This window comes from Chenopodium album, chromosome 24, assembly GCF_948465745.1.
Source record: "Chenopodium album chromosome 24, dcCheAlbu1.1, whole genome shotgun sequence".
NCBI classification, from domain to species: Eukaryota; Viridiplantae; Streptophyta; class Magnoliopsida; order Caryophyllales; family Amaranthaceae; genus Chenopodium; species Chenopodium album.
The window spans coordinates 14496937-14515352 of NC_137857.1; the positions used below are offsets into that span (position 1 = coordinate 14496937).

The 18416-nt window shown below is 37.1% G+C and overlaps 1 protein-coding gene across 1 annotated transcript; it reads left to right on the forward strand.

The window, feature by feature from the left end:
- The first annotated feature begins 2358 nt into the window (after window positions 1-2358).
- LOC145611244 (DNA-binding protein RHL1-like) lies at window positions 2359-17698 on the forward strand. Its single transcript, XM_081666553.1, has 12 exons — window positions 2359-2867; window positions 3567-3677; window positions 4508-4594; window positions 4688-4911; window positions 11237-11316; window positions 11797-11984; window positions 12091-12130; window positions 12223-12278; window positions 12358-12406; window positions 13605-13648; window positions 16003-16047; window positions 16862-17698. Exons 1-12 carry the CDS (start codon window positions 2541-2543, stop codon window positions 16886-16888), a joined length of 1278 nt encoding a protein of 425 aa, XP_081522679.1. The 5' UTR covers window positions 2359-2540; the 3' UTR covers window positions 16889-17698.
- The last annotated feature ends 718 nt before the right edge of the window (window positions 17699-18416 follow it).

Consider the following 18416-nt stretch of genomic DNA (forward strand, 5'->3'; position numbering starts at 1 on the left):
GTATAATGAAAGAAAACACTAATGACTAATTAACAAGGTAATATTGATTAGTTCAATCGATCATATGTACACATTATTAGGGCATGTTCTCATTGACTGAACTGAGCTGAACTGAACTGAGCTGAACTGAACTGAACTCAGCTGAACTGAACTGAACTAAACTGAACTCAACTGAACTCAGCTGAACTGAACTGAACTGAACTAAAATGAATATTTTATAAGAGAAGGAAATTAGGAGCTGGACTAAACTGAATTGAACTGAACTGAACTGAAATGAATATTTTATAAGAGAAGGAAATTAGGAGCTGAACTAAACTGAACTGAACTGAACTGAACTGAACTGAATTGAGCTGAACTGAACTGAACTGAACTGAACTCAGCTGAACTGAACTGAACTGAATTTCAACGTAAGAGAACAGGCAACACATGGCATCTAACCATCTCATAGTTGAATATTCGTATCATCGTTATTCGTATGTATTAGTACAAAGTTATAGACTCATTAGTGATCTTTTTAAATTTATCTATTTATACATTTTATTAATATAACGTTTTTATAATTTTTACGTGTATGAAAATAAAGATATACTAGTAGATGTTTTAATACATGTCTTGGGCACTGATCCCGATCAAATGGGGCAAAAAAATACTAAAGAATTGAGGGAATAATATTTTTGTAGATGAATGAACAACACACAAACACACACGGATCACTACTCTCAACCATATATTAAAAAATCAATGGTTAGATTCTTTCTCCCACAACACACACGGATCACCACTCTCAACCATAGATTAAAAAAAATCGATGGTTAGATTCTTTCTCCCATAACACACACAGATCACCAATCTAAACCATAGGTTAAAAAAATCAATGGTTAGATTTACATGAAACCCTTTTGAAACCCTTTCTCTTTCATCTTCTTCTTCTTCTCGCCTCTCTCGCCTCTCATCTTCCTTATCTTCTTTCCCCCCTCTTTTGATTTACCACGCCGCCATCGACTATACTACCACCGCCAACACTATCAACCACCAGATGCCACAACACCGTCGTGAACAACACCAACACAGACTCTACATCAACATCAATGGTGCAAAACGACGGTTTTAAGGTCAAATTCGACCATGAAAACTCTAGATCTAGAGTTTTCATGGTCGAATTTGGCCTTGTAAACCCAATTCCGAGGTTTTGAGTGATCAAATTCAAGTATGTATCTATTTTTTTTTCTTAATTTTTATTTTAATTGTCCTTTTCGGATTTTTTAGAAATCTATGGTGGTCACTGTTGAAGTTTGGGTTTTGGGGATTTTTTTTGATGTTTTGTGTTTTATTTTTTTTTTTGGTGGGAATTTTTGTGATATTTTAGTTAAGGTTCAATCAGGTTCTGGTTTAGTTGAGTAGATCTGGGTTGGGGTTTGGGTTAGGTGGGTGGGTTACGGTTTGGGTTAGCTTTAGATTGGTGGATCTGGCTTTAGGTTAGGGTTAGGGTTAGGTAGGTGGATCTGGGTTGGTTATGTGTTGTGGTGGTGGGTCTTTGTAAGTCGGGTTGTGGAGAATTGCGGTGGTGGGTAGGGTGAATCACGGTGGTGGTTTTAGTGGAGGGCGGGGTTTGTTGAGGTGGTGTTAAGGTGATTTTAGAAGGGAGTGGTGGCGGGGCAGACCCTTTTTTTTTTTTTTTTGTTTTTTTTATCAAAATGTTCCGACGGACTTTGTTGAGCTTGAAAATCTATTCCGACAAACCCTTTTCCGTCGGAATAGTGTTTCCGACGGAATTTCCGTCGGAAAAGGCTGATTTTCCAACAAAGGGTATTGCGACAACCGATTACGACGGAATTCCGTCGGAAACGTGTTTTCCGACGTCGTTATTTGCCTGATTTCTTGTAGTGGTAAACGGTTCGATTTAGAAGCGGTTTGGTTCATAAACGGTTCGGTTTATAACCAGTTCGGCTTACAATCAGTTCATTTTCAAATGGTTCAGTGCAAACGGGTAGCAGTTTGCTAACGGTCCGGTGTAAACATTTTTTTTGCTAGTTTAAACGGTTTCGGGTTAGATACGGTTCGGTTCTTTTTCGGTTCGGTTTTCTTTTAGTTCGGTTTATATTTGGTTCGGTTTGTTAACGGGTTCGGTTCTTATACGGTTTAACATTATTCGGGTCGATTCGGTTTCGGGTTTACTAAAATACGGTTCCGGTCGGTTTTCGGTTTCAAAAAAATCGGTTCTTAATCGGTTCAGTACTCATTTGGGTCGGTCGGTATCGGACAGTTAAACGGTTTCGGTTTGAAATTTGACAGCACTACTCGTATGTATGGTCAATTGCTTAGCTCGAACATTGTTGGGTCTTGGGGTGAACGCTGAATAGCGTAGAGGGGCGATCTCACCCTTACTCCGTAGTCTGTACCTCACACTCTCACAGCTTTCGTTGAACATATACTGTAACATAAACAATTTAGTCTCTCCCACGAACAAACCCAGTTGTTTGAGCTTTCCCGCTCATCTCACTCCAACTTCAATCGACCAGAACAACTGCTGCGAATCTGTGATGGCTAGACCAAAGAAGCAGAAGAAGGCAGAAGATCAACAACAACAAGAAGAAGCAAACCCAGAAACACAAGAACGATTGCGGCTCAAAAACCTTGCTTACTCTAACAACATCATCTCACATTCTCCTGCTAAAAAATTTACACCTCTAAATCCCTCTAAAACTGTCATTAAACACCATGGTAAAGATATTCTCAAGAAATCTCAGAGGAAGAATCGTTATCTTTTCTCATTTTCTGGGCTTTTAGCTCCGATTTCTGGTGGTAAAATTGGTGAGCTCACTGATTTGGGCTCCAAAAATCCTGCCCTTTACCTTGATTTTCCTCAGGTATTCTTGTTCTTCAGTTAAATTGGTTTGTGGGTTTTGTTTTAATTATCTTAATTTGGTGTTATATGGGTTAAATTTGGGATTTTGTGGTCATCTGTTGATTGTTGGCAGTTCTTATTTTTCATTTTTTTTAATATAATTTATTTTTTTGTTCTTTGTTTGGTTATCAGTTATGGAGTGAACTCAGTACACTATGATCATCGTTGATTTGTTTTATAACTTTTTTGATATATTATTTTCATTTTGTAACAAATATGGTGTTGATTTAGAATTCTCACTTGCTGATTGTTAGCATTTCTTAAAACTGTCGGTTTTGAGTTTGTTCTCTATTTGGTATTCTGTGTTAATTTGCTGTTATGACGTTTATTAATTTGGGGGAATCCATTGTCTTTCCCCCTCATATTTCGAAGAAAATTGCGGAGCAGTAAGATGTTAGAATGCTAGTAGATTTTAATTTTTGGGTCTGAAAATTTATAATAAGCTAAAGTATTAATTATATCATTAATTTGGGGTGTGTGAAAGGAGCCACAAAAGGTATTGATGTTGATCGGACTCAATCCCAAGTCTGTGTAGGGTGGGTACTACCCCAAACTTTATGAACTATATAAACTCAAATTGCGTACATTCCTGCTAAGCAAGCTTCTTATAAACTTTAATGGACTATACTCTGATCTGTTTGTTTTTGGAATGATGAAACAGGGGAGGTTGAAGTTGTTCGGGACCATTGTGTATCCGAAGAATCGTTATTTGACTTTGCAGTTTTCAAGAGGTGGCAAAAATGTCATGTGTCAAGATTGGTTTGACACCATGGTGAGGCTTTATTTTTATTTATTTTTTTCCACTTGATGCCCTTTTATGATAGATTGGAGCCATTAAGCTTATACTCCCGCTATCCTCAAATAAAAGTTTGCCTTTGCATAAGGTTTTATGGCGGTCAATATAGGAATTATATACTGGGGCCTGGTTGGTTATAGGTAAATATAAGTTTAAGATACTGAACTCGGTTGATTCAAGGTTGGCTAATTGTCTATGGTCTATCGATTTCCATAACTTTGTTATAGTATTTTTAATGAGCCGACTTGGGGGGAGGGGCATTACAGGCATTTTAGTCTTGTTTGTATTGTTAGTAGTCATCAAATAAGAGATGCCACCTACGCACATTGAGACAAAAGCACAGTCCAAAATCATACTAGGATTGGGAATGTAAATATAAAAAAGGAAGAGAGCTATTGAGAAAGGAGGCATATTTGGAGTTGTGAGCTTGTGACCTCAAGTCACTTTTTTGAGTGTGGTGACCTGAAGTCACTAATAGAAAGTAACAAGCTATCTTTTGTAAACCTTCAGCCATTATCAATCAACTGTCATGCTTACTTCTATTAATTTGTCTTGCTAGCATATTAGACAAATACATATTTGTGACATGAGCATCTCTCTTTACATGAATTTTCTGGACTTTGTGATACATAAAAAAAGTTCATCACAACAGAAGGTTTAGGGGGTTTGGGGGCATTGAGTATGACTAGCGAAATCACACAATGTGGAGACTGATTCTGACATTGCTTTTGAATGACTTTATTGTACTACTATACCAGCTTCAACTATTACACTTTGGGTCATGACTCTTGATTATTAATATGCAGATAGTATTTTCTGATGCATGTTGGGTTGGTAAGAAAGAAGAAAATCCAGATGAGGCCAGATTGGATTTTCCAAAAGAGCTATACGAGGTTTTTTTATCTTCATCAATCATATTCAGAATATGTATGTTATAATGTGGTAATTTTAGGCATTACTATAGGGCCATCTCCTTTTGGTTTTAGGGATCGCATCCTGAGGTTGATTTTAAAGGTGGTGCTGGTGCAACTTCTACAAGAAGAAAAGATTTTAAGAAAGTAGTTCCCATGTTCGCTGAAGAAGAACCACTATCTGCATCACCAGTTGATGAGCTGGAAGCTGAATCACCTGAGAGGCATCAAAATCTGATTGGTCTAGAAAATAGCACGCCAGTCCGGCAATCAGGAAGGACTGCTGGCAGGAAATTCAAGTACGTGTGATCTTTTCTGTTAAATTTAATAACCAACTAAATTATATACGAAATATTTCTGAAGAAAATCAATAACGATCAGTCTTGCCAAGGAGCAGTAAAACAAGATTAAACCCAACATTGATCCCATGCAGTTGTACTATGTGTTCTGATTCCCATTTGACATACTAGATGAGTTTTAATTCAAGTAGTCCTTGTATGATGTGATTATGCCTGTTCATTTCACCTGGCTAGCTGTATTTTGCTGCATTGAGCACTGACGTGGCTTCCTCTATGGGGTTTAAATTTTGAGCTTATTCTCTGTTCTTCAAAAAAAAAAATTGTTATATAGAAGTTTTCTCCACGTGTTAATGGTTGTGGTACCTTCTCTGACCATTAATATATATAGGAAGTAAAGCAGGAAAGCAGCATGCAACATAGTATTTTAGATATAAATGTCTATTTGGTGTTTTATGATTGGAGTAATGGCCTGATGCCATCTGCTTATTGCTTATTTAGGGTTGAGATTATTGGAGTCAGGCTTCTTGCTTCTGTCTTCTTCTGTTGGATCTTAATGAATTCTACCTTCGTTTTTTAAGTTGACACGTATTCCTTTTTGGGAAGTTTTTTTTTTTTTATAGTTGACACTTTTCTATTTTAAGCATATTTTTTGTATTGAATGGTCAATTTTACCCCCATTCTTAGACCCAATCTATCTCCACTTTACACCCAACATATCACACCATCACACTTCACACCATCTTATTTTCTCTCTCCTTCATTCCATACCGCCACCATTGCCACCACCACGCCTCCACCGTCCCATTTTCCTTCACCATCGGGATTCTCCTCGCCTCCTCCTTTCGTCCACTCGACACCTCATCTCTCCTCTCTACACCGCACCACTGCCACCTCCACCTCCACTTTAACATTGCCTCACCTCCTCAATCGCCTCCACGCGCATCATCATACCCACAAGATTGGTTTCAGAGTTTCGGTTGAAGATAATTGTTTGTCTTTAAATTCGAAATTCGAAAATTATACCCAGTAGTTTTATTTTTATCATCCTCGCTCACCATTACCAAAAGCTTATCATTACACTTTGGTTCCATAAAAACGACAATTGGTTCCGGCACCGACAACTCATACCTTTCAAAGACTTGATTTTTTTTAGGACATTTGCTCATTTGGATGGAAAGGATTTGACCATGAGTGAATGTTTTAAGTATCTTGGGTCGATCATCCATACGAATGGTGACATTGATCAAGACATGGCACATAGGATTAAGTCGGGGTGGCTTAAATGGAGAGCGGCCACACGTGTGTTATGTGACCGAAGCATCCCCTTACAGTTGAAGGAATAATTCTACATGATTGCCATAAAACTCGTGTTGCTCTATGGTACATAATGTGGGGCTTCTAAGAAGGAGCACATTAAAACGATGGAAGTTACGGAAATGTGCATGTTAAGGTGGATGTGTGAGAACATAAGAGATAGAATCATAAATGAGGTTATTCGCAAGAAAGTAGGTGTGGCAGGCATTGCAAATAAACTAAGGGAAAATCACTTGTGTTGGTTTGGGCATGTAAGACGGAGACCCGAGGGTGCACCGGTTTGAAGAGTGGAAGAATGGGACTATGGAGGGGTAAAACGAGGGAGAGAGAGACCGAAAGTGACTTGGTTGGAAGGAGTTAGGAAGGATCTGAAGTATATGGATTTGCATGAGAATGAAGGATTGGATCTTAAGGGATGGAGGAGGAAAATTTATGCTGGTGACTACACAAATTAATTAAATTTGGTTCATGTTAGCTGACCCCACTTATGGGATTAAGGCTTTGATTGATTGATTTGCTAATTAGGATAATGAAAGATGATTTCAGAGTTGGGGATCGGAGATAAATTTTGAGGTCCATATATTGATGGTGATGGTGGCTGAAGAAAGGTAGGTGTTGGTGAGTCTATGGAGATGGTTGATTAATGTGTCAAGGGCCAAAAAGAAACGGCAGTGTGGTTAAGGGTAAGTGGGTGGGGGTAGGTAAGGGAAAGGGTATATTTGTCTTTTGATTTTCTCTTTCATTCCTCCTTAATATGTGCGCCAAAATGAAACGTGTCATTGAATAAGAAACGGAGGAAGTATTCATTTTACTAGATTATGTTTTTCCGCTACTGCATTTAGCAAAATGAAAGGGTGGAGTTTCTTTCGGGAAATATTGTATTGTCTATCATGTTTCTTTACTTGGCTAATCTAGAAAACACAAATCTAGAAACAAGTAGGGATTGAAATAAGGATGCTTCTTTCAATGTGTAAATATACCAAAAGAGATATACAAAGTAATAAATATTGAAGTGATGAGAAATAAGGTGAGGGTAACTTCAATTGGTATTGAGACTTAAGTGTGTGAAGTTTAGATAAATCATACAGATGCTCCGTAAGAAGTCCCTCATAATGGGGCTATAAAAGCAGGTGGCATTATCTTTGAAGAGTTGGAACAAAGTTGTACAAGGCAAGTAATGGCTGAGTTAGAGCTCACAGAAGATTTAAGCAATATATTGTAATGGTGGCTTAAGATTTAGTGTAGCTGACCAAAAGTAGCAGTTGTTCTTTCACTTTAGGGTTATTATTAGGTAGGTGAGGGAGCGTTTCATCTGTCCTCTTCGTTGTGTTTGTCTCTGTCTCATTATCTGAGTGTTCTGCAGGTTGTAGGTTTTGCCTACAGCCACTCGGTTTTTTTTTTTCCTTTCATTTCTCCTCTTGTTACTTATGTAGAAATTAAACTTGTTTTCCATTTTGTTTGCTTTGGCTGTACATGCTAGAGCTGATTGAAATAAGCCTATTATTCTAATACCTCCTCCGTTTTTTAAGATGCATCATGCAAGGAATCAATGTTTAGGGGAAGGACATATTAGTCATAGTCTATTATTAGTGACTTGGGGAATAGGCCTCATTAGGAGGAATAAGGATATGTTGAATATTGTGAGGGTTAGTGTAATAGACTAACTTGGAGGGGTAGTATAGGTATTCTAGTTTCATTAGTTTATTAGGGTTAATAGTCCTTAGTATAAATTAAGAGGGAAGGGTAGGAAATAGATAGGCAGAAATTTGGTATGAACCCTTTAGAGAGTTATGGCCTAAAGCCATTTTGGAGAGTTGTGAGCTAAACTCACTTTCGAAGATTGATAGCCTTAAGCTACTAAATTATCGTTTGTAACCCTTTTACTATTATTAATCAATTTAAAGCTTTCACCTTTATTAATTTGCTGTTTAAAATCTGAAATCACTAGGTGACCGAACTCAGTTTATTACACTTGGTATCAGAGCGGTGTTCCTGGCTGTCCGGTGCCGGAAACCACCACTACAAAAAAAAAAAAAAAAAAAAATGGTGTTTGTTGTTGCTGAAAGAGGGGCATCAGAACTTATGCAAAATTGGATCCAGGAGGGATTCACATACATTTCCAGGAAGAGAGAGCGTGGAATTTCATATCTGAATGACGAATGAAGAGTCTGACGTGAGCTTCAACTTTCTGAGTTTAATGGTAGGAATCTGGATAATTGGGTACTTCAACCAGAAGACACTTTCCAAATTTTCCAATTTGACGAGGAGGTGAAATTGAAGGCTGCCATTATAGGGCTTAGCGGCGAAGCGTTGGAGTGGTTTGAATGTGAGCACAGGTGGCTACCAATACGGGAATGGTGGGTTCTGAAGAAAGTGTGGGCGAGTCGTTTCGGCTCGTCATCTATAACGCCCTGGCTTAAGCAACCAACTCCAGTTCTGCCACAATCACTCGAAGTGGAAACGAAGGTGTCACTTCAGATATTCTCAAAGGAGATAGAGGAAAGCACGAAGAGAATCATCGAAAATGTTCAAAGAAATTTGGACAAAATCACTAACAAAGCTTCTTTTCCAATGAATAGGAAGGAAGGAGATTCTCAAGCAAAATTCGAAGGTGAAATTGAAAACCCAGATAATGAAGTGGAGGAGCAGGTACACCCTAGATTAGAGGAGGATAAGGGAATTTTTGTAGGGGGTGTTACCGTTGGTAGTTCGGAAAACCTTGGCGGTGAGTTGAATTGCGTAGATAAGGTCTTAGACCTGAACGACGAGTCGGTTAACGGAGTCGGAGTTGTTCAAGGAAAAGTGGAAGGCAGGGAGATTTCGGTAGTGGTTATACCGGCCCAGGTGGTGTTGTTGGTGGGCCTGAAGGTTTTGTAGAGGGTGCGCTCAACCCATTTGAGGATTATGGACTAAAAGGTGGTCTTGGTAGTGTCGCAGGGAAACCAACCAGATTTTTCGAGTGTGGTGGTGCTGGTAGCTGCGGCTCCGATAGCGAAATTGGTGGTGAAACTTGTGTCATTGGGGGTGTTCTCGATACTATACGAGGGGACAAGGCTGGTATCTTTTGTGGTGGCTGGTTAGGATCAGTTTTTGAGAAAGGTGGAGCCGATGGTAGTTGGGCCGGTGGTGGTCCAGGACGTATGGCCGGAAAAGGTGAACGTGGTTGTAAGACCACCACAAGCGGTGGCCTCAACAGAGATAGAGGCGGCTTTGTGAAAGGAGGGTCTGGTGCGTGTGGATCTGGTGGTGGTCCAGGTTGTTGGTTCGCCGGAGAAAAGGGTGATGGAAAGTGCAGGAGTGATGGCAGAAGCTGCAGGGGTGATGGCAGAAGCTGCAGGGGTGGAGGCGAGAATGCCGGAAAAATCGAGTTGTCACCATGGAGGGTGGTAAGAAGGGGCGGTGACTTTTGTGATGGCTTTACCGGCAGTGGTGTCTTGGTCGGAATAGTACCACGTGCTTGTGTCGGCGGTGGAACTGATGGTGGAGATTATGAAGGGTGGCAGTTGCTTAGAGGGTTTCAGAAATATCCAGAAAGAGAAATTAATGGAAGAGGCCTTGTTGATTCACGTGCTAGCTTGGAGAGGAAGCCATCAGTAGAAGACTCTAGTAAGGGTAAAATCGTAAATGTGAGTGTTGATGACATGGCAAGGGGTGATGAAAGTGCTGACCCTGCTGGTGTAGGGATAACACGTGATATCTACTCAGCCAATTCAAATTATGTGGCAGTGTTCTTCAAATACCCTAATGAGTTTAACAATAGCTCACTATATGAATTAAGGCCTTTACTTAAGCCCATGATAGTATGGCCCATCTCTACCCTGCAATCCTTTATCAATCAGCACTTTTATGAACTATTCCCACATTTTAAGCCTATCATTTTTCATTTCCTACCAAGCTACACTTTAATTCTCCCCTACTTGCACAATTACTGTTTGAAGGCATGCACCACTTACTCTACCCAAAATTCAATTTCTTCCCGTGGCATGTTGCTACATTTTCCTGCTATGTTACGGCTCTTGTCCAACAAGAAACAACAATCCTCAATGCAGTCCACTCTTATCCTTGGCCTATTCAAGAGCTGGAATAGTGATCTTACTTGCCAAGGCCGGCATTCAAGTGCCGATCATAAACCACCTTGAGGACAAGGTGGAACTTTAGGGGGCCGGTATTGTAATAGACTAACTTGGAGGGGTAGTATAGGTATTCTAGTTTCATTAGTTTATTAGGGTTAATAGTCCTTAGTATAAATAAAGAGGGAAGGGAAGGAAATAGATAGGCAGAAATTTGGTATGAACCCTTTAGAGAGTTATGGCCTAAAGCCATTTTGGAGAGTTGTGAGCTAAACTCACTTTCGAAGATTGATAGCCTTAAGCTATTAAATTATCGTTTGTAACCCTTTTACTATTATTAATCAATTTAAAGCTTTCACCTTTATTAATTTGCTGTTTAAAATCTGAAATCACTGGGTGACCGAACTCAGTTTATTACAGTTAGTTCTTGGGAGAGAGCGAGCCTCTCGAAAGCTTATACTTGGGAGAAAATCCACCTCTCGAAAGTGGAATTATCGTTCAATTAGCTGTAATTCTCATCTTAATACTATAATCATCTTTTTCTTCCTAATTTTCCGCCATTTATCCTGCTGGAAACCATGCTAATGCCTAGCACATCAATATCTAAAAATGGAAATTTCAATTTAGATGCATCACTTTCGCTTTTTAGTAATAAATTCTATTTGTATCTCTCCTAACACATGGGTCCTCTTTATTTTTTCTCTCTATCTCTATATACTCCAAAAATTGCCTAGGAGTCCGCAATTACTAAAGTGATGCAACTAAAATAAACGGAGGAAGTAGTTTCTGCTGTTATCCTGGCTAGTGTTAGTGTCCATATCCTCAGCTTAGTGTTCAGTGTCATGATAATCATCATCATTGTTTTTTGCTATGACTTCATCACTTATTCTACTTTCATTTAAAAAAGGCTGATGTTGCTGACTTCCTTTTTTTTTTCCCAGTTTTTCTGAAGTATCTTCAGGAGATGATTCTGCTGAGAGTGTCAGTGATATGTCTGGAGAAGTAAATGAGGACACTGCGAATATCCTTCTTGTTCTCTTTCAATTTATATTAGGAAATTTATTGTGCTGGTTTTCTTTACCTTTGAAATGTTGCATGACCATGCCCCAGTGCCCCACTCAATCTGACTATTTATAATACTTGCTTATATAACTCGTGAGGTTAAAGGTCATGTGCTTTTTGTAATCCTTTGCTAGCACGTACCCCTTATTCTTAATGCTTCCTCAGATGCAGGAGCACTTTAATGTACATGTGAGTTGTGTGTTACATAAGCGAGTATTTATTTTCAGATTTGGGGATATGTTGTGCTTTGTCCTTGTAGGTGTTTTCTTTTGCAACATTAATACTGGTTGTTTTGAGTTTTCGTACACTCACTTCTAAGAATTTATGTGAAATACTTATTTGGTACTAATAGTTGCAATTCCTGCTGAATTAATTTTGTGTTTCAGATTTTCTTTTTTTCTTGTAATACCAGAATTTGTCTACCTTAATGTTTAAGCACAGAATTTAAAGTCATGCTCGGATGATCAGGATCCTGGTATTCCAGAGAGGTCAGTAGTGAAAAACAACTCTGAAGACACAGCACAACCACCATTGTCTTCCTTGTCAAATTCTGGAACTAATGTACCATCTCGTACTTCACTAGTTCAAGCCACTATATCAACTCTATTCAAGAAAGTTGAAGCAAAGGCAAGCATAAAGCATAATCATTGTACATTCAGCTCATATTTCTCTTTGTATCGCATTTGTCTCTATATATACTGCAATAATATCTTATTTGAAGTATCATTTTCAGAATACATCCGGAAGTTTAGAAAAGATAGCTTCCTGTAAAGGTCTCCACTTTTCCTTTTCCATCTACATTCTTATTGAAGTTTTCAATGACTATACATATGCTCAGATATGTGAAATTGTTGATCTATCTCAGTTTCTAGTGAGAAGATGCAGCTGAGTAGCTCAAAATCGAAAAACAAAAAAGTGAAGGTGAGTTGACCAACATTATTGAAGTTAAAACTTCATTATTTACACCATCTTTGATGGGAAGATGCAAATTGTTGTACAGGTTGCAGAGCAGAAGAAAGTGGAAACCGTCACTCAAGACAAAAAATCAGGTATGTACATGTCATATTAGCTGCTTAGATGGATTGTTTAGACTTGGCCTTTTTTCTTAGCTTGTAATCTTTATTTTCTGTGAAAGTAATATTCTTTTTCACAAATATATATATGCATATAAACAGTAAAAATGAATTAATCATTAGGAACAGCTTGTCTCTGTGTGAAAAAATTGAGTTTTTTTCTTTTTTTTTTTTGGGTTTTTCTATATAGTAACCCTGTTTTTTTCACTTTTCTACGTTGTGCCCCAACATATATGACTTTCTACACGGTAACCCCAATATACTTTTTCTTTCCATACGGTAACCTTGCCGTTAAAAAATTCCGTTAGTGGGGCCCACACTCCATTTATTAATATTATTTTTATCGAATTGGTATTCCGTTAAAGGTTTCGGGGGCTATTTTGGTCCTTTGGGGTCCAAATTGAGCTCAGATTTGACAAAAAAATAACGTAAATGTCTCGTTTTGTGTGTTAAAATGTCAACACGTAAATCGAGACATTTCTTAATAAGCAAAACGAGGCATCTACGTTATTTTTTTGCCAAATCTGAGCTCAATTTGGACCCTTAGGGCCAAAATAGTCCCCGAAACCTTTGACGGAATACCAATTCGATAAAAATAATATTAATAAATGGAGAGTGGGCCCCACTAATGGAATTTTTTAACGGCAAGGTTACCGTATGGAAACAAAAAGTATATTGGGGTTACTGTGTAGAAAGTCATATATGTTGGGGCACAACATAGAAAAGTGAAAAAAACAGGGTTACTGTGTAGAAAAACCCTTTTTTTTTTTTTGCCCGCGGAAATCATATTCCATATTAGCTTCCTGAAATTCCTTAATTGGTTTTTCTTGCTAAGTTGAAGGATATGCTAATTTCACGTTTTCCTATATGAAACAAGGATAATGAATTTGATAGAGCTTATAGTAAAATCCTTGATGAATCTGTAAAAAGCAAAAATTGGACTTTCTTTTTCCATTTAGATAAATATAGTTTTCTAGATGAAAAACAGAGGCATTTCTTGTTTTATGCTTTTAATTTATTTTTTTACATTTTTTTTTTTTTTTACTATATAGTAATTTAGTATAAATTATTTGGTAAATGAGGTTTGTATCTTGTAAGTGAGCACATTTTTAGCCTTTTGCTTTTGTTCTATTGTTTTTCAATAAAATAAATTATCACTGCTCATATGCTGCAGGGCCAAAAAATGATAGAAGAAAACGAAAAGCTGTTTTACTTGAGGTATTCAATTCAAACACTCATGTATTCATCATATTATCATTGCCACAAAGGTTGATATAACATGCTACATTTTGTGACCATTCACTGTGAAACATGTGGTATGGATGGTTTTTTTAGGTAAAATCTAATGGAGATATGATGTGGGAATTGACTATTTGACTTGTTCTTATTCCCGCTTCTTCCCATCCTTAAATGCCCCAACTTACCCGGATATTATGTCTAGAGAAGTTCAAGCCTTTCAGCTCTATTGACCTTATTACTTTTCAAATTAGTTTAGAAAAAAGATGAGTTCAGATTAGCTCAGAAAAAATAAGTTCAAATCAGGCTTTATCATTTTTATTTGTGATTCTATCGCTAATTTCTTGATGAAAAATTTATGTGTTTAGAAAATACATGTTAATATAAATCTAATAAAACCCCATTTGATATTTTTTTCCCTTGAATATTTAAGGTCAAAACTTTATCAAGTACGCAATTAGATAGGATAATATAAGCAATAATAATGTGAACTAAACATACCTTTAATCTCTCTTCCTTTTGCCAGATATGAACAAACTAACGAGTTCAATTTAAGACAATATGCTATGCTGCATGATGTTTGGGGATGAGACTTTGCGATAAGATATTGTGTTGATATATGAGACAAAATAATGTGTAGAGAGTAAGTGGAATTGTGGAGACAAATATTGGATTTTAGAGACTTTAAGCTCTAGCATACTACTCCCTCCGTTTCTTAATATTTGTCCTTTTTGAAATCTTTGGAGATTCCAATGCAAAGGGAATCTAATACTTTATGAATAGATGTTTATTTCAAAGCATAGCTATGTGTGATCTTGTTAAATTCTTGTCATATTTCTCAAGCTACATATTATAGAAAATATACTAATTATAAAGTATATAATTTTTATATTTTTCTATAATATGTTGCATGAGATATACTAATTACAAAATAGCTTTAGAGACCGTGCAGACTGCAAATATGATAATTAAAAAGGAATGGAGGGAGTAATAGGATGGAATAATTGAAGTGTTACTTTAACAGACTTAGAGATAGGGAGGTAGGGTCGATCACGTTGCTCCAAGGTTTTGACTTTATTTGCTATCAAGGATCTGTTATCCAAAAGGATGGGATATTAGATGAAGATATTGCCATACAAAGTTGGTTTGGTTGAAGTGAAAGAGTGCTATAAAGTTTTTATTTGATCTCGGCATTCCTCATAGATTTAAGGGAAAATTCTCCTACATGATAGTTTGGCATGCTCTAACTTATGGACACCACGCAATAGTGAAACTTCGTCACATTTTTCAGATGAATGTGCAGAGATGTGTATGCTACATTGGATGTGTGGTCAATTAGAAAGGTTAGACTGAGGAAAGACATAATTATGAAAAAACGTAGGGTTACACTTATTGAGATTAAGGCGAGGGCGAATTGCCTTAGGTGGTTTTTCCATGTACAGCAAAATATATAGCGAGGTTAGTTGAATACTTGTTAAACCTTGGAGAAGGATTGAGAGTGATAGAAGCCTATTGAGGATTGAGGAAGTTATGGCATGGCAATGGAGGGGAGGAAGCCTATCCAGAATAAAGTGGAGGGGGAAAATTTATGCCAATGGCATGGCATGACTTTATATGTATTTATACTTTTTAATTTTTTGTATATTTTTATTTTTTATTTTTATTTATTTATTTATTTATTTTTTACTCATTGTGCTTTGCAAAATTACCTCCCATAACTCTTTCTAAAGGTTTTCTGAAACCTTTTCATTTGTTTTCCCTCACATGAGTCACAACACCTCATAGGCTCTATTTGGTTCAACTTATGTTGTCTAAAGTTATATTATCATAAATGATTTTGTCTAAAGTTATTTGAAACCTGCCTGAAATAAGAAAATTTCAAGAAAATATATGGTGAAACAAACAAACCCTTGAACCTTTGATGTAAAATTTCAAAAAAAAAAAAAAAAAATTAAATAAAATAAATTTCAAAAAATTTCTTTCATCCCATTTTAGGGTTTCCACATTACACCTCTATTATTTTCTTGCTTCCTATGTTTTCTCCACTTTCACTTTCTCATTTTTCTTTGAGTTGTTTCCTTGACTCATTTCTTTACTTTATTTGTTGCATTTTTTGTGGATGGTTCCTTGTGACGATTTATGTTAGCTGACCTTAAAATCATTTTTAAGACGACTAAGGTTTTATTGTTGTTGTTGGTAGTTTAGCATCTTTCCTTGACACATACGATGTTGTGAAATTAAAGTTGTTGCTACCTTTAATATTCTGTAATTTTTTTATTTTTTTTTTAAATTTTACTATTTTTTTTATTTTTTTATTTGTTTTTAACCAATTGTAGGTTGAAGATGAAGATGATATTGAGGAATCTTCAAGTGCCTCAGAGGTCACGTCCTACATTTTTTTTTTATTTCTTTCGACTTTATATTACCTGTGTCATTGTGTGCAGAGGAAAGACAGTAACAAATGTTGGGGGTTCAACCCATCCTTGTTGATTTTTAGTTCTTAATTGTAAAATTTATTTGCTAGAACATTTTCCGTTTAAGTTGATTATGGACCACATCACTTGAGTAGAATTATTATGGACAGAATAGTTGGCCTATTAAGGTTGTACACATTTGGATAGCAAGATTAAGGGAAGGGAAAGGGAAAGACGAGGAAGGGGAGGGGGAAGGTGGAGCTCCATTTGCCCTCCAAATCACTCCAATTATCAAGGGATGGTGATTAAGAGAGGGAAGTTGGATCCCTCCCCTATCCTCTTAACCCAACAAGGGGACTTGTTTCCTTCCCTTTATCACCATTTCTTCTTATCCAAACAATAGTTTATTGTTGCAAGGAACTAGCTAAAGGAAGGATGAGGTGTTTTTTTCTTTCCCGGAGGTGGTTGGAGGGGGGGAGGTGATGAGGTTGCTTTTCGTTTTGTACAGGTTAGTTTTATATCGGTTTGTGGGTCCCTTTATTCAAAATCTAGTAGATTTTGGAGGCAGCTTGGTTATGTGTCAAGGCAGGTTACTATTGTCTGGATTAGCTCTTATTCTGGTGTTTGTGGTTATGTCAGGCCTCAGGCTCACTAACAGCACTACATATGTAATGTTTTCTTTCCGAAGGGAAAAAAAACGTTTATAATGCTTTCATGACCTGCTAAGTACTAGTAATGATGGTTGCTAAAATTCTTCTGCTTGATTCTTGCTTTTCTCCAGGAAATTGATGAAAGTGATGACAATTGAGGAGCTTGATATATAGTGGCTCATTATCTGTGATAAAAGGGTTGGGAGCTTTGAATTTAAGGGCTATCGCGCTTGCTGGATGCCGGTGCATGGTGTTTCATAATAGTTGTTGCCTGTCAAACTTGGACGCGAGGTGTTCATATATCTGCATCCATTGCTCTTTAGATTGTAAAATTGATGACTTCTTGACGGACTGGGCATACAATTCAGCAACTCTACACCATGAAATCAGGCTGAAGTGGGCAAGTGGCTACTTATCCCATAGAAATACTGATGTGCTTTAAAGTAGATTTCAGGACTTTTATAGCATAAGTTTATAACACTTACTTTTATAGAGGAAATGATTTTCCAATATTGTGAGTTTATATCAGGGGAAGTGGAGAGGCTGCATTTAAGAGTGGTCTACCCTCTTCAATAACAATTTGTGGGCTTATATCTTCAATTTGCATTGTTTAGTTGCTTTGGCGACTCCTGAAATCATGATCATCTCTTGCTACCACAACGCCATGATCCTCACCTCTTTCGCTATTTTTCCATTTGCGTTGCAGTTTACGTTTGTAGATATGGAAAAGTTGAAGAGAAGATTGAGTGTGAAAATAACTATTCCATTCTACTAGTGTTGTTTGTAATAAGTCTAAGATTGTTTATAGCTCAGCTAGCAATTTTTAGAACATCAATGGTTGCAAAAAGAGAGGAAGAAGGAAAGGTAATGGGAATATTAGGTGATGTCACAAGAACTCCGGTTTACAGTAATTTATTGAATGATGGGCTGCGACTTCTCTCTCCTTCCTCTTTCAAGATCCATGCCAGCTAACAGAGACGAGATCAACCATCTTCCTCCATTTAACACTAAGAAATATTAATCCAACTCTTCAAGCTTCTTTTGCTCCAATTTGGGCGATTTCAATGCTAAATAAGTTGATAATGAAAATTTCATAATTCTGCTCACTTTCTCTCCTCCTGCCTAGATTTTGCAAATATGCATTAATTTTATAAAACTCAAAATTAATTTAATCTTTTTTTTCCCTTTCATTCTATATCAATTGTGAGAAAAATGCTATAATAATTATGTGTGTTTCTTCACTTTTCTTGATTGATTTGGGAATGATGGAGATTTATGAAGTATTTTCCGATAATCAAGAAAGGAGATCAAGAGGAGAGAAAACAGGGAAGGGTGATGACTCAAAGGTGCTAAATTTTCTGATAATTTCTTGTCAATTTCTTCTTGTCAATTTCTCGACAACATGGTGTTCAGCACCGCTGAGCAGTGGCACTAGTGGAGGGTGGGTTTTAATGAATGTTGGATTGGTGGAGTCTCATGGATTGAGAGTGATAGTAACTCAGAATCAGAGAAGACACAGATGGTGCGTCAATGGGTATGACCACTTGGAGTTGGAGATAAAAAATGAGACTCCGGTAATTAATTTGTGGATGAATGGCTTCAATAATGGAAATAAAAGTATTTTACAACATATATGACTTACCAGTTACCACAGTTTAAAAATATTGCTGCTATTTCTTAACTTTC

Excerpts from the sequence above, each read along its gene's own strand:
- LOC145611244 (XM_081666553.1), top strand. The coding sequence starts at position 2,541 with ATGGCTAGACCAAAGAAGCAGAAGAAGGCAGAAGATCAACAACAACAA. Across the intron at positions 4,912-11,236 it reads ACTGCTGGCAGGAAATTCAA|TTTTTCTGAAGTATCTTCAG; the intron begins GTACGTGTGATC and ends TTTTTTTCCCAG. Across the intron at positions 16,048-16,861 it reads AATCTTCAAGTGCCTCAGAG|GAAATTGATGAAAGTGATGA; the intron begins GTCACGTCCTAC and ends GCTTTTCTCCAG.